The sequence below is a fragment of the Anomaloglossus baeobatrachus genome, chromosome 5 (assembly GCF_048569485.1).
Source record: "Anomaloglossus baeobatrachus isolate aAnoBae1 chromosome 5, aAnoBae1.hap1, whole genome shotgun sequence".
Taxonomy (NCBI): Eukaryota; Metazoa; Chordata; class Amphibia; order Anura; family Aromobatidae; genus Anomaloglossus; species Anomaloglossus baeobatrachus.
In genome coordinates, this window is record NC_134357.1 from 441,441,226 (window position 1) to 441,454,708 (window position 13,483).

Sequence of the window (13,483 nt, forward strand, 5' to 3'; positions counted from 1 at the left end):
CCCTCAACCTGGTATATAGCCCCAGTCATGCTATATAGCCTCCTCATCCTGTTATAGAGGCCCATCATGCTATATAGCCCCTCATTCTGGTATATAGCCCTCATCATGCTATATAGCCCCCTCATCCTGGTATATGGCCCCCATCATGTTATATAGTTCCCCTCATCATGATATGTAACCCCTCATCCTGGTATATAGCCCCCCACTGCGGCCATTTACAGCGTCAGCAGCTGTCAACATATTTTCTGCTCCCCATGCCCAGGACCTTGTGTGTGGGGAGCAATGAATATTCATGGCCTAAGGCGGCCGGCACATTGCAGAGCATGTAGGTCAGCTGGATGCGTGCCCTCGGACACACATCCATCTGAATCAGGGGTTAGGGCAGGCAGGCATCCATCTGAATCAGGGGCTAGGGCAGGCGGGCCCCCTGCACCCCCGGGCCTCGTCGCAGTGGCGATCTCTGCAACTGCGGTAGATACGCCCCTGCTCAATAATCTTGCCTTCAGAGTATGATACACCCAGATTTCCCCCCAATATAGTATGATGCCCACACAGTGACCCACCCCCAAACATATGATAGTATGATGCTGATTCACACAGTATAGGAGCCCATACAGCCCTTTGCACTCACACAGCATGAAGTTCCTGTAAACACCACCACCCTGTCCCCCACACAAACATAGTGAAATAGTGAAGAGCTGCTCCATTGTACTATGTGTGTCGCAGTGTGGCAGGCATTGTGTATGGACATAATCTTGCCTTCTTGTCTCACCCTGAGATGGCACAAGGTGGTGCAGCAGGGAGGTAACGAGTCCCACACCACCATTACATTCAATGGTATCTCCTAAATATGTCTAATATGTCTATTATATCTTGATGAAAGGACGTGCTGGAGTCAGAAGCGCCTAATTCATTAATAGGCGCATGCCTCCTAATGAATGTGTCTGAAAATTGGCTCTGTGCGCCTCTCTAGAAAATCAGAGACTGGAGTAAGATTTGCAGCATAAGATAAGCCACAGCTGTATAAATTTGATGAGCTATGTTATTATGTACCCATCCAACCGGTTCTGCCCCAGTTCCACCCTATTTGCCGGAACTGGGGCAGAACTAGCGGGAAAACACCAAAAGTCATAGTAAAATTTTGCTTTTTGCTTTGCAAGATTTCAAAGTGATTTACACTGAACCTCTGGTGTAATATAACATAGCTGAAGAAAAAGAAATTAACCGCGCATCTGAAAATCATCAGCTGATCTATTCTAATGCCACCCTAGGCAAAAATTAATATACCTGAACATGAGGTTTTTGGTTTGACATTCTGATCAGACTGTATGAAGCCCACTGCCACATCACCGAGAACCTCTGAGTGGGTCCCTAACTTATATGAAGCCTTAAAGGTGCGGCGCTGTGTGACAACCACCGCCACAGGAACAATGCACCAGCAGGGCAGGGGACCTGGTGCCTCACAACACCCATGCTGCAAGGCAGAGTCCCTATGACTATGCCACACTTCTCAACCAACACAAAACCACCACCACAATGGCCGTCACACAGCACCAACACCTTGTGAAAGGAGCTGTACACTCACCTTCCACCAGCTCCCAGTATGTGAGCATGAAGATCGGACAGAGAAGCTATATGGTGTTAACCTGCAGCTTATGAGCGTTCTGAACCTGCCCAGCGCCTGCACTTTGAGCCCCGCTGCTAGGAGAAACATAACTCTTTTCCTACCTGTAGCATTCGGGTTTCAGTAATAGGGTTTGATGCCAGCGCGGGTTCAGTCACCGCTGTGTGTATGGAGAGCGGTGACTGTAACCGCGTCACTGGCACTGACTGACAGCTGGGTCTAATGCTGAGCTGCTGTCAGTTAGTGTGGAGGGTACGGTTACAGCCGCCACTTTCCATACACAGAGCGGTGACTGATCACGCCCCAGCGCCATGCCTCAATAACTGAAATCTGAATGCTGCCGGGAAGAATAAAGTTATTTTCTTCCTGGCAGTGGGGCTGTAATGTGGGTACCGGGCAGATTCAGAAAGCTATAAACCTGCAGATTAACCCCACATCTGCAGGTTAATAGCATTTTTCACATGACAGGTTCCCTTTAATTTATGTATAGTAAGGCTCGTTCAGAGGACCGTATCATATTCATTTACTGGATAACACTCTGACCAATGGTATTCAAATGGGGAGTTCAGATGACTGATTTTTTTCAGTGATAGAAGCTGTCTGGTAATAAAATCCAGCATGCTGCAATTTAATGCTGAAATCAGATGAACGTCATCCATTCAAATAATGATTAAAGGGGTTGTCCAAGACCTTATTAATTGAAAAAAATGGCCAAAAAATGGTGTAGGCAATAAAATGACAAATTAACTTATACCCTCGTGATAAATCGCCCCCATTCAATTGGTCGTATCACCTTTGTAACTTGCTGTGATGATGTTCTGACTACCCTTACCTGAATGCTGCAGCCAATCACTGGCCTCAGTGGTGAGCTAGTATAGTTGGCATGGGATCACGGAAGCTAGAGATTGGCGGCAGCAGTCATCTGAGGATAGTCTATGACATTACTGCAGATACCTTTGTGAAAATGGGGCCGTATGCAATTTACTAGGTAATTATAAGTTATTTTGATATTTTAGTGCATTGTCTGCTTCCTAGACAATTTAAAAAAAAAAAAATGTTTGATACGCAAAATTTATTTACATATGATTAGATCCCTTTAATTTAGTGTTATTTCCTATATTTTCCTTTTTTAAATTAAAAGCGACTTTGCAAAATATATCAATGATTTCCTTAAAGCTGTTGTGTCCTTTGGATAACACCTTACGCAACTATAGGTCATCAGCCAATGTGTGTAAAGCGCTATGGAATTAATAGCGCTATATAAATGAATAAAATTATTATTATTATCAGCTCACCACAACAGATCTGGCAACAAAACCCCCTCCATCAGCCGGCATCACTACCGCAGGAGGAGGATGCACATTTCCCCCTCAGAAGCCACTACGGGAGGAGTATGGAATCCCACACTGAAATGAATGAGTGACTATGTAATAAGTAGTAGTGCTGCAATTAGTCTATGAGCAAAATACACTATTTGTATACCCTTGGAACTCCAAATTAATAAGATTTGTTTTACAAGTGCTTAGAGAAATCAATACAGCACACATGTTTGTGGTGTACTGAGAGTTTCTGTTTTATTACATCATGTGACCTGCTTATATAGTATCCCAAACAAAGAAATTACTATACACCAATAAGAGCTGCAGGGGTGTGTATAGAAATGTGAAACTTCCCTGCCCATCAGTGTTAGCTGAACCCTAGGAGATCATTCAGTTATAAGACAAGATGGTTTGTATATAATACAAAATGGCTTGCATTCTCTCACAAGTCCTCTGCGCTTTACAGGGGCTCTCTCCCTAATCAAGGTGTGTCTTTAGTGGGAAGCTCCCTTTTTTTGGCCTACCTATGCGATAAACAAGCACAGGAACTGTAATCATTCATGATTTATGATACTACAGTTTCCATCGGGATCAATAAAGTGAATCATATTGTATTGTATTAACTATTTGGAAACTATTAGACATTTCTTTTTTTTGTAAACACAAATACTAATACCTTCTTTTTATTCTTTCGTTGCAGGGTGAAATCGGGCCCCCTGGTTTACCTGGACCCCCAGTAAGTTCAAATACTAAATCAATAAAATAATAGAGCTGTCTATGGGTAGAAGGACTATTCAATAACTGTTCCTGGGTAGTAGGTCTATAAGAGAGCTGTCCCTGGGTAAATAGTAGGGCTAGACGACCACTGTCCCTGGCTAGTAGGACTATACAACACCTGTCCTTTGATAGTAGGGCTATAAGAGAGACGTCCCTGGGTATTAGGTAGGGCTGAGTGCTTTTCTTAGGTAGTTTGGCTAAGAGAGCAGTCCTTGAGTAGTAGGGCTAAGAGAGCTGTCCCTGGGAAGCAGCACTGAAAGCGTTGTCCCTGGTTAGTAGGGCTAAAAGTGCTGTCCCTGCTTCCTAGTATGGCTAAGAAAGCTGTCCAAGGGTTGTAGGGCTAAGAGCGCTGTCCTTGGATTCTAGGTATAAGGGTTCTGGTTCTTTCCTTGGATTGTAGGCCTAATCGTGCTGCCCTTGGCTTGTGGGGCTAAGGGCATTGTCCCTGTGTTGTAGGGCTAAGGGTGCTGTTGTTGGGATGTAGGGCTAAGTGCACTGTCCTTGAATTATAGGCTATGGGCTCTGTCCCAGAGTTGTAGGGCTAAAGGTGCTGCCCTGGGTTGTAAGGCTAAAGGTACCGTCAAACTAAGCGACGCTCCAGAGATCCCACCAGCGATCTGACCTGGCAGGGATCGCTGGAGCGTCGCTACATGGTCGCTGGTGAGCTGTCAAAAAGGCAGATCTCCACAGCGATCAGAGATCAGCCACCAGTGACCCGTGTAACGACGCTGTGCTTCGTAACCATAGTACACATCGGGTTACTAAGCAAAGCGCTTAGCTTATAGTTACCCGATGTGTACCTTTGTTACGTGTGCAGGGAGCAGGGAGCCGGCTTCAAGAAGCTGCGAACGCTGGTAACCAAGGTAAATATCGGGTAACCAAGCAAAGCCTTTGCTTTTTACCCGATATTTACCTTGGTTACCAGCGCCCGCAGAAGCCGGCTCCCTGCACCTTCAGATCGTTGCTCTCTCGCTGTCACACACAGCGATGTGTGCTTCACAGCGGGAGAGCAACAACTAAAAAATGGTCCAGGACATTCAGCAATGACCGGTGACCTCACAACAGGGACCAGGTCGTTGCTGGATGTCACACACAGTGACATCGCTAGCAAGATCGCTGTTACGTCACAAAAACCGGACTCAGCAGCGATGTTGCTAGCGATGTCGCTTAGTGAGATGTGGCCTTAAGAGTGTTGATCCTGGGTTGTAGGGCTAAGTACGCAGTCCTTGGGTTGTAGGGCTAAGGGTGTTGTCCTTGGGTTGGAAGGCTAGAGGCGCAGTCCCTGGGATGTAGGGCTAAGGGCACTGTCCTTGGTTTGTAGGGCTAAGGGCGCTGTCCCTTACCTCAGAGTCCAACATAGACTGCTGCCTATGCTACGCATTGGCTGCATCTGCTCTAAATCAGATGGAACATGCTCCCTTTTGCTTTTGCCAGACCCTATGCTAAGTACTGACCACCTCCGCGCTGATTTAAAGGTTCAAAGATGGAACCTGCCCCCTTTGCTTATGACACCCCCTTTGTAAAGTGCCTGCTGACTGCATCCCCTCAATTTCAAAGATGGCCCCCGCTTCATGTGTTGGCGCTGCCCCCTCTACTAAGCACTGGCTGCGTTGGCTCAGATTCCAAGATGGCACCAGCTACTTTTCGCTGGCTTTGCCCCTCTGTTAAGTGCTAGCTGTGTCGACGTAAAAGGAAGAAAGTACATAGTAGAGGGGGTGGCGCCAGCACAGGGGTCAGGTGCCATCTTGGATTTTGAGTTTCAGCGCACACCTCAACACTGCTCTTTAAAGAGAACATGTCAGCAGCATTTTACTAAATAATGTACAGACAGGGCCATATTGACACTGTCATACTGATTAAAATGATACCTGAGTTGAAGAAATCCATTTTGTATATTTTCATTAAACTGTGTTTGAAGTTTTCTTCTTTTCCTATCTTTGTGCATTGAGGTGGGACTTTTAAAAGAGTCTTTAACTCCGGCCCCTTCACTGCCTCTGGGTGTCTTTTCTTCATCCTTATTTCAATTTCAAACTGGTGCTGTCCTAGTTGTGAGAAGCATTTGTGCAGATTGGTCTCTTGGCAGTCTTCAGGAAAATGGCGCCAGAGGCTGCGCATGGTCAGATTGCTCAGTACCATACGCGCTATTTCACTGAAGTACACCATGAAATCAATCTGAACAAGCGCCACCAGCGGCTAGGATGGCACCAGCGGAAATTTAAATCCTTCTATGTCTTGACCTCGCGGGCCACATAAAATGATGTGGCGGTCTGGATTTGGCCCACTGCCTTGAGTTTGACACACCTGGTCTACAGGATAATGGGGAGGAGACAGTATGATGGGGGGTTTTGGCAGCTCTGGTGTAGTTAGATGGCAGCATGGTCATTGTTGGCTGCAAGCTTTCTTGTAGAGATAGATTTTCAAGTTCCTCCTGAAAGTGGCGAATGGGCGGGTAATTGGACATGTTGGGGCACACTAATTTTTGGTAGCTGCTATCTTTAAAATCCTGACAGAGTGCACTAGATAAACCATACCTTTTTGCTAAATATAGGTATTTGGGAAAATGTTTCATATTTAAAGCATAACTGTCATTTTAATTTTTATTTATCAATCAATAGTACACATGAAAATAAGCAACTTTCTTATATATCTTATTAGACAAATTTGCTTCTTCCAATGCCAGAATTGATCAGTCATTATCAAAATTCTCAGTTCTGAGGTAAAATCCGTATTCAGTGAAGACTTTCCCATTACTGAGATAGGAGATGGAAGTTGGTGCTGATGAGATTCTAGGCAGATAGAAGAAGAAGGAGGGGAAGAGCTCTGCCTCTAGACCCTCCTTTTGGCTGTAGACCCTAACCCTATCTTTAGCTCCTCCCTTTGCCTCTAGCTCTTTCCTTTACCTCTAGCTCCTCCCTCTGCCTCAGCTTCTTCCTCTGCCTTTGGCCCCCTCCTTTTGCCTCTAGCTCCTCCCTCAGCCTTTAGACCCTGCCCCTACCTCTAGTGCCTTCCTCTGCCTCTAGCTCTTCCCTTTACCTCTAGCTCCTCTCTCTGCCTCTAGACCCTCCCTCTGCCTTTAGACCCTGCCCCTACCTCTAGTGTCTAGTGCCTCCCTCTGCCTCTAGCTCTTTCCTTTCCTCTACCTCCTCCCTCTGCCTCCAGCTTCTCCCTCTGCCTTTGGCCCCCTCCTTCTGCCTCTAGCTTCTCCCTCTGCCTCTAGCTCCTCCCTCTGCCTCTAGACCCTGCCCTTACCTCTAGCGCCTCCCTCTGCCTCTAGCTTTTCCATTTACCTCTAGCTCTTCCCTCTGCATCAAGCGCCTCATACTGCCTCTAGCTCCTCCCTCTGCCTCTAGACCCTGCCCTTACCTCTAGCGCCTCCCTCTGCCTCTAGCTTTTCCATTTACCTCTAGCTCCTCCCTCTACCTCAAGCGCCTCATTCTGCCTCTAGCTCCTCCTCCTCCCATCATCATGGAATCTCCTCAGTAACAACTGCCATCTCTTATCTCAGTAATGGGAAAGTCTTGCCTCAGAATTAAAAAGTTTGATAATGACTGATCAGTTCTGACAAAGAAGTAAATTTGTCTGATAAGATATATTACAAAATTGCTTATTTTCATGTGTACTATTGATTTATGAAATAAAAATTAAAACAATGGTTACACTTTAAATATGTATGATTTATTTTGTTTATTTTATAACAATTCTCAAAGAACCCCATTAAGAATGGACTGAAGAGGTGCCAGAGTGTTAGCAGGGAGTCCCCAGAGGAGGATATTGCAGTAGTCGAGGTGGGAGATGATTAGGGTGTGTACTAGTATTTTAGTAGATTCAGGGTTGAGGAAAGGATGAATTCTACATAATAAGTATTGTATGACTACCTAGTTTCTGATTGGTTCACACAGCAGTTAGTCAGAAGAAGCAGAGCTGCAGTGTAAAGCATGTAGAAAGCATAGAAGTAGTTTCTGAAGAGATAGGAAGCGAATTTCAGATTACTACAATCACCATGAAGTCACTGAGAATAGTTAAATACTAGAAAAACAGTTTAAAAACAACCGACACACTAGGCATCCCTGGGAACCTGCCTTTTGGACCACTTCCACTATAGGGGGAACAAGAGGTGGGTCACTGTAGACATGTCAAAAACAGATCTCAACCCTCTGGTACGGATCTGGCTCGTGTCCCTGTCTAATTGCAAACTTGCGGACTTGCCGTTTTTTTACCAGGCAACTTGCCTTGTTTGTCGGGAGGGCCAATCCTCGCCTGTCTCTGTCCACTTTCCCTAGCCCGCTTGTACCATTAATTGATAACCCAGCCTTCGCAGCGGGGGTATCCAGACCCAACCTTCTTCATAAAACAAAAGACCAGGTCCCAGCTATTCATGACTATATAACTGGCTCATCCATCAGACCCCTCCATTCTCTTTTCCATGAAAGTAACGCCTACCTGCCGTTTCATAAAATCCCTATTCCCTCAGACAAACATCTTCAGACCACTAACCATGTTCGAGAGCCTATGTCTGCAGAAAGAAGTCCCATCACACACAGTCTCACTACTATATGGCTTGTTTCAAGACCCCTCTCTGTCTGGCTGGCCTTGCCCTCCTTTCCTCTTGGCGTGGGAGAGGGACTTGGGTAGGACCTTTTCAGATATAGAACGAGACAGAATTTTCCTCCTTACTCAGACGTCGTCGCTTAATGTTCTGTCACAAGAAAGGGGTTATAAGATCGTCTCCAGGTGGTACAGGTGCCCCTCCAGGATTCATGCTATGTTCCCCGCTACCCCCGACACTTGCTGGAGGTGCGAGCATGGGACTGGGTCATGCCTCCATTATTGGTGGGAGTGTCCGTCGCTGAAGAGCTTCTGGGACGTTGTGTTTCAACTCATAAATAAACTTTCCAACTTTCCTCTGAGGAACTCCGACCCACACCGGAACTAGCACCCCTTTCACTTGGGGGGGGGGACCTATTTTGGGATTCAAAAAAGAGATGGCACGACATGTTTTAACTACAGCAAGAAGCCTAATCCCTGGATACTGGAAAAGGATGGAGATTCCCTCGCAAGCAGAACTCGTATCAACATGGTCTATAGAATGGAGGAGTTGATCGGTCAACAAATTGGTACACGGGAGAGAGTTGTTGAGATCTGGGCGTCCTGGATTATACTCAAGGAGAACCCAGAATTCCTTGCATGGCTCAGAGAACTGGGCTGATTGACCTGAGTTGCTGCGGACCACACTTTAGACACAATCTACTACTTACTAGCTGTGGATGAATCCAGATGGGAACCTTCTGTTCCCACCCTCCATTTCCCCCCCCCCATTCCTCCCCTCCCCATCCTTATTTGTCATGTCTTGTATTATTGCCCGATAGAGACATTGGTCTGCATTGAACATGACTGCTTTGACATCCGCCCCCTTTTTCAGGTTGAAATGGACCAGACAGAGGTCTCCCCTGGGGAGACATTAGGTTATTAGGGCATACTATAAGTTGGTTGTGTTATAAAATGATTAATGTAATAATTAATGTACTATGCTTCAAGATTTTATGTTGAAAACCCAATAAAAAATGTGATTTACAAAAAAAAAATAAAAAAAAATAGCCGACAGTAACATGCCATTTGACTACAACTCCCAGCATAGCTTTTTAGCCATTAGCCATATAGGTTTTAGATAAGACTTGTACGAATATATCTTTGTCTTCTTACTTCAAAAGGGTCCAAAAGGAGCTGCCGGAAGACCAGGAGAAGCTGGGAAAGCCGGACTGTCTGGACTGCCAGGTATTGATGTAAGTATTTATCTCTTTATCTATGGGATATTTAGGCATGGACATTTCTTTATGCCAAGGTTTGCAGACTGGCATCCCCTAATGCCACATACAGTAAGTATGCCGCTACCTAGTAATAATGCAATAGGATCACACATTACAATACAACATTACCCATTGTCCGCCTGCCCCTATGTAACACTGACCCAGTAATATATAATATATAATATACTGCCCTATCATGGGAACATTGGACACCTCCAGGGCCCATGTGGCTTTAAGCCAAGTATGAAACCATGAAACTGAAATTCCCATGTGTAGAAGCTGCATTTACTCCATGGTCTGGATCACAATATAGTCCAGGAGGTCAGTACAAACCCTGTGCCAGAGGGGGCTTTGGTCCATCTCAGATACCAGGACCCAGATACGGCTGCTCTCCCTATTCTCTGCTCTCTATCTCACCATTTTATTTTTATTTTCAAGGGACTAACTGGACCCGATGGGAAACCTGGCCCTGATGGACCACCAGGAGAACGGGTAGGTGACCAGTGAAAGGGGTTCTTCCCAAAAATACATTTGGATCATTTGGCTAATAATTTTAAGGGTTGTTGTTGAAGAGCAGAAATCTGATAAAGAAAAAGAATGCAGCTAAAATACAGAAATAAGAAAAACAGCGCCACACCTGTCGACAGGTTGTGTGTGGTATTGCATCTTATTCACTTCAACTGAACTGAGCTGCAATACCAGACTAAACCTGCGGTCAGGTGTGGCGCTGTATCAGGAAGAAAGCAGCCATATTTAAAATTATTGGTAATCTTTTAACTTTTATAATTATTCATGTCTTTATTTGATCAAGACACCTCTTGATCATCCTGCCTTTTCCTTTTCCCTCCCTCCATTATCCTCATCCTATTTCCTATTTTTCTCTGTATAATCATTACCACCGCCTTAAACTTCTCTCTATAATAACTCATGTCTTTTGTTTTCCTTGGATAATGATCAGATCTCTTCTCTCATCAGTACCAATGCTTTCATCACCATCATCCTCTTATCATCATACTGCTCACCTGGGATCTGCATTACTCTATCATCAGATATTCCCATCTTCTGTCATCACCCTCCATTTACTTCTATCATCTTGATCTAATGTCTATCTATACCAATGTCTTTTATCTCCATCATTTGCCTCCATTTTCCATCACCCACTATCCATCAATGACCTCTACCTTTTGTTGGCAGGATTACTTCAAAATACACGTTCGTTACCTTATCATCATTCACTACCCTGAAAATTATCCACTTTCCTTAGTCTCTATCATACAAACCTTCCTTCCTTTCTTCATCTATTTACCTTGTGCCCTCTTCCTTCTATTTTAATCTACATCCAACTACCATCATCCATCATCATCAACATTACAGGTATCGTCATCAGGGACAGTCACTTATTTCATTCTACCATTATCCATATCCCACTATTATCCACCATATTCAACACCAGGACTATCATCATTATCATCTCATATCCATCTCTCATCATTACCTATGGTATTTGTATACATAATCATAAACATCCCACATCATCATCCATGTTAATCATGGTCACAAGTATCAGCAGACCATTTCCATCTATCATCATCCAGTTCTTACTATTATTAATAATAATCATCATCAAGACTATCATCATGATCCCATTTCCAGCTATTATCTTATCATCTTTATCTTCATCACATTAACATCATCATAAACCTTCTTGTATCTTTCATCATACATATCCCACCACTATTATCCATCATACTCATTATTAACTCTCTTCCATCAGTATCATAATCAACATTTTCAATGTGTTTCCATTGATCAATATCCATATCCCACTTTCATTACATCATCCATCACAATCTACGTCTGCAAAGTCATCAGCGTCAGGCAATTTCCATTATCATCCACATCCCACTATAATCAGCCATCATAGTCAACATCAGTAGTGGCATCTTCATCATCATCTCATTTCCATCAATCATCACCCACACCCCACAATTGTCCATCATAATCAACATCAGGACTATCATCATTATCCCATTTCGCCTATACTCATTCTTCAATCATCATTTAATCCTCTTGTATCTATCATCATCCACATTCTACTATCATAATCCATCATAATAAGCAAGAGCAGTATCATTACCGTCTTATTTCCATCTATCAGCCTCCACATCCCACAATCATCTGTTATAATCATTAGGGATGATCGAATACCTCAAATATTCGGCTTAGCGAACATCCGACGAATAGGTCGCCGCTATGCGAATATTCGATGCGCAATGTAAGTCTACGGGAAGCCCGAATAGTTCCGAATAGTTGTTATTCGGGTTTCCCATAGACTTACATTGAGCATTGAATATTCACGAATAGTCGAATAGCGGCGACCTATTCGGCAAATATTCACGAAGCCGAATATTTGAGGTATTCGATGATCGACGATACTGTGGATCACCAGCTCCTACTCACTATGCTCCGCTCTATCGGGCTCAAGGACACCGTTCTTTCCTGGTTCTCCTCTTACCTCACTGACCGCTCATTCACTGTATCCTTTGCCGGCTCCTCTTCCTCTCCTCTTCCCCTTACGGTCGGGGTTCCTCAGGGTTCAGTCCTAGGCCCCCTCCTGTTCTCTCTATACACAGCCCCTATTGGACAAACAATCAGCAGATTTGGTTTCCAGTACCATCTCTATGCTGATGACACCCAACTGTACACATCTTCTCCTGACATCACCCCTGCACTATTACAAAATACTACCGATTGTCTGTCCGCTGTCTCCAACATCATGCCCTCCCTCTATCTAAAACTGAACCTGTCAAAAACTGAACTTCTCATGTTTCCTCCCTCTCCTAACCTTCCGAAACCCAATATTACCATTTCTGTGTGTGGCTCTACCATTACGCTCCAGCAGCACGCCTGCTGTCTTGGGGTTATATTTGACTCCGATCTTTCCTTCACTCCCCACATTCGTTCACTTGCTCGTTCTTGTCACTTCCACCTCAAAAACATCTCAAGAATTCGACCTTTTCTTACCGTTGACTCTGCAAAAACTCTTACTGTTGCTCTCATTCATTCTCGCCTGGATTATTGTAACTCTTTACTAATTGGTCTCCCTGTTACTAAACTCTCCCCTCTCCAATTCATTCTGAATGCCGCAGCCAGGATCATTTTCCTCTGCAACCGCTTCACTGATGCCTCTTCTCTGTGCCAGTCATTGCACTGGTTGCCTATCCATTACAGAATCCAATATAAAGTTATCACTCTCACACACAAAGCTCTCCACGGTTCTGCACTACCCTACATCTCGTCCTTCATCTCTGTCTATCACCCCACCCGTGCCCTCCGCTCTGCTAATGACTTAAGACTGACATCCTCAACAATTCGAACCTCTCACTCCCGTCTTCAAGATTTCTCACGACCTGCGCCTATGCTCTGGAACACACTACCAAGAGAAATCCGATTAATTCCCAACATCCACACCTTTAAGCGGGCCCTAAAAACGCATTTCTTTAGACTAGCCTATCAACTCACCGCCCTGACCTAATCTAATCTCTTTCTGCCCTTCAAAAAATGTACTTCCAGTTCTCGTCCCCTGTACCTGTATAAATTCTCACCGACGGGTTCATGCAGCTGCTTTGAATACCCTATTAAATCGATGGCTGGACGATATATGACAAGCTTTTCTCCCCCATTCACCTTTTGTGTCTCCCCTATTTCCTCATAGACTGTAAGCTTACGATCAGGGCCCTCACTCCTCCTGGTATCTTAATTTTGTTATTTTGTATTGTCTCATATTGTCTGTACATGTCCCCTCTTAATTGTGAAGCGCTGCGGAATATGTTGGCGCTATAGAAATAAAACATATTATTATTATTATTATCCCTAATAATCATCATCAAAATAATCTACATCATCATCATCATCAATCAACCAATTTCCAGCTATCATCATCCATCATTTTGAACTTC

At 44.4% G+C, this 13,483-nt stretch overlaps 1 protein-coding gene across 2 annotated transcripts in view; it reads left to right on the plus strand.

Moving 5' to 3' along the window:
• The window catches only part of COL9A3 (collagen type IX alpha 3 chain), a 57,264-nt gene that overhangs the window by 15,581 nt on the left and 28,200 nt on the right, over nucleotides 1-13,483 (plus strand). For both annotated transcript variants that reach the window (XM_075347782.1, XM_075347783.1), the window contains 3 exons: nucleotides 3,644-3,679; nucleotides 9,429-9,500; nucleotides 9,963-10,016. In XM_075347782.1, the coding sequence (XP_075203897.1) occupies nucleotides 3,644-3,679; nucleotides 9,429-9,500; nucleotides 9,963-10,016 (162 nt within the window). The remainder of the gene's footprint in view (nucleotides 1-3,643; nucleotides 3,680-9,428; nucleotides 9,501-9,962; nucleotides 10,017-13,483) is intronic.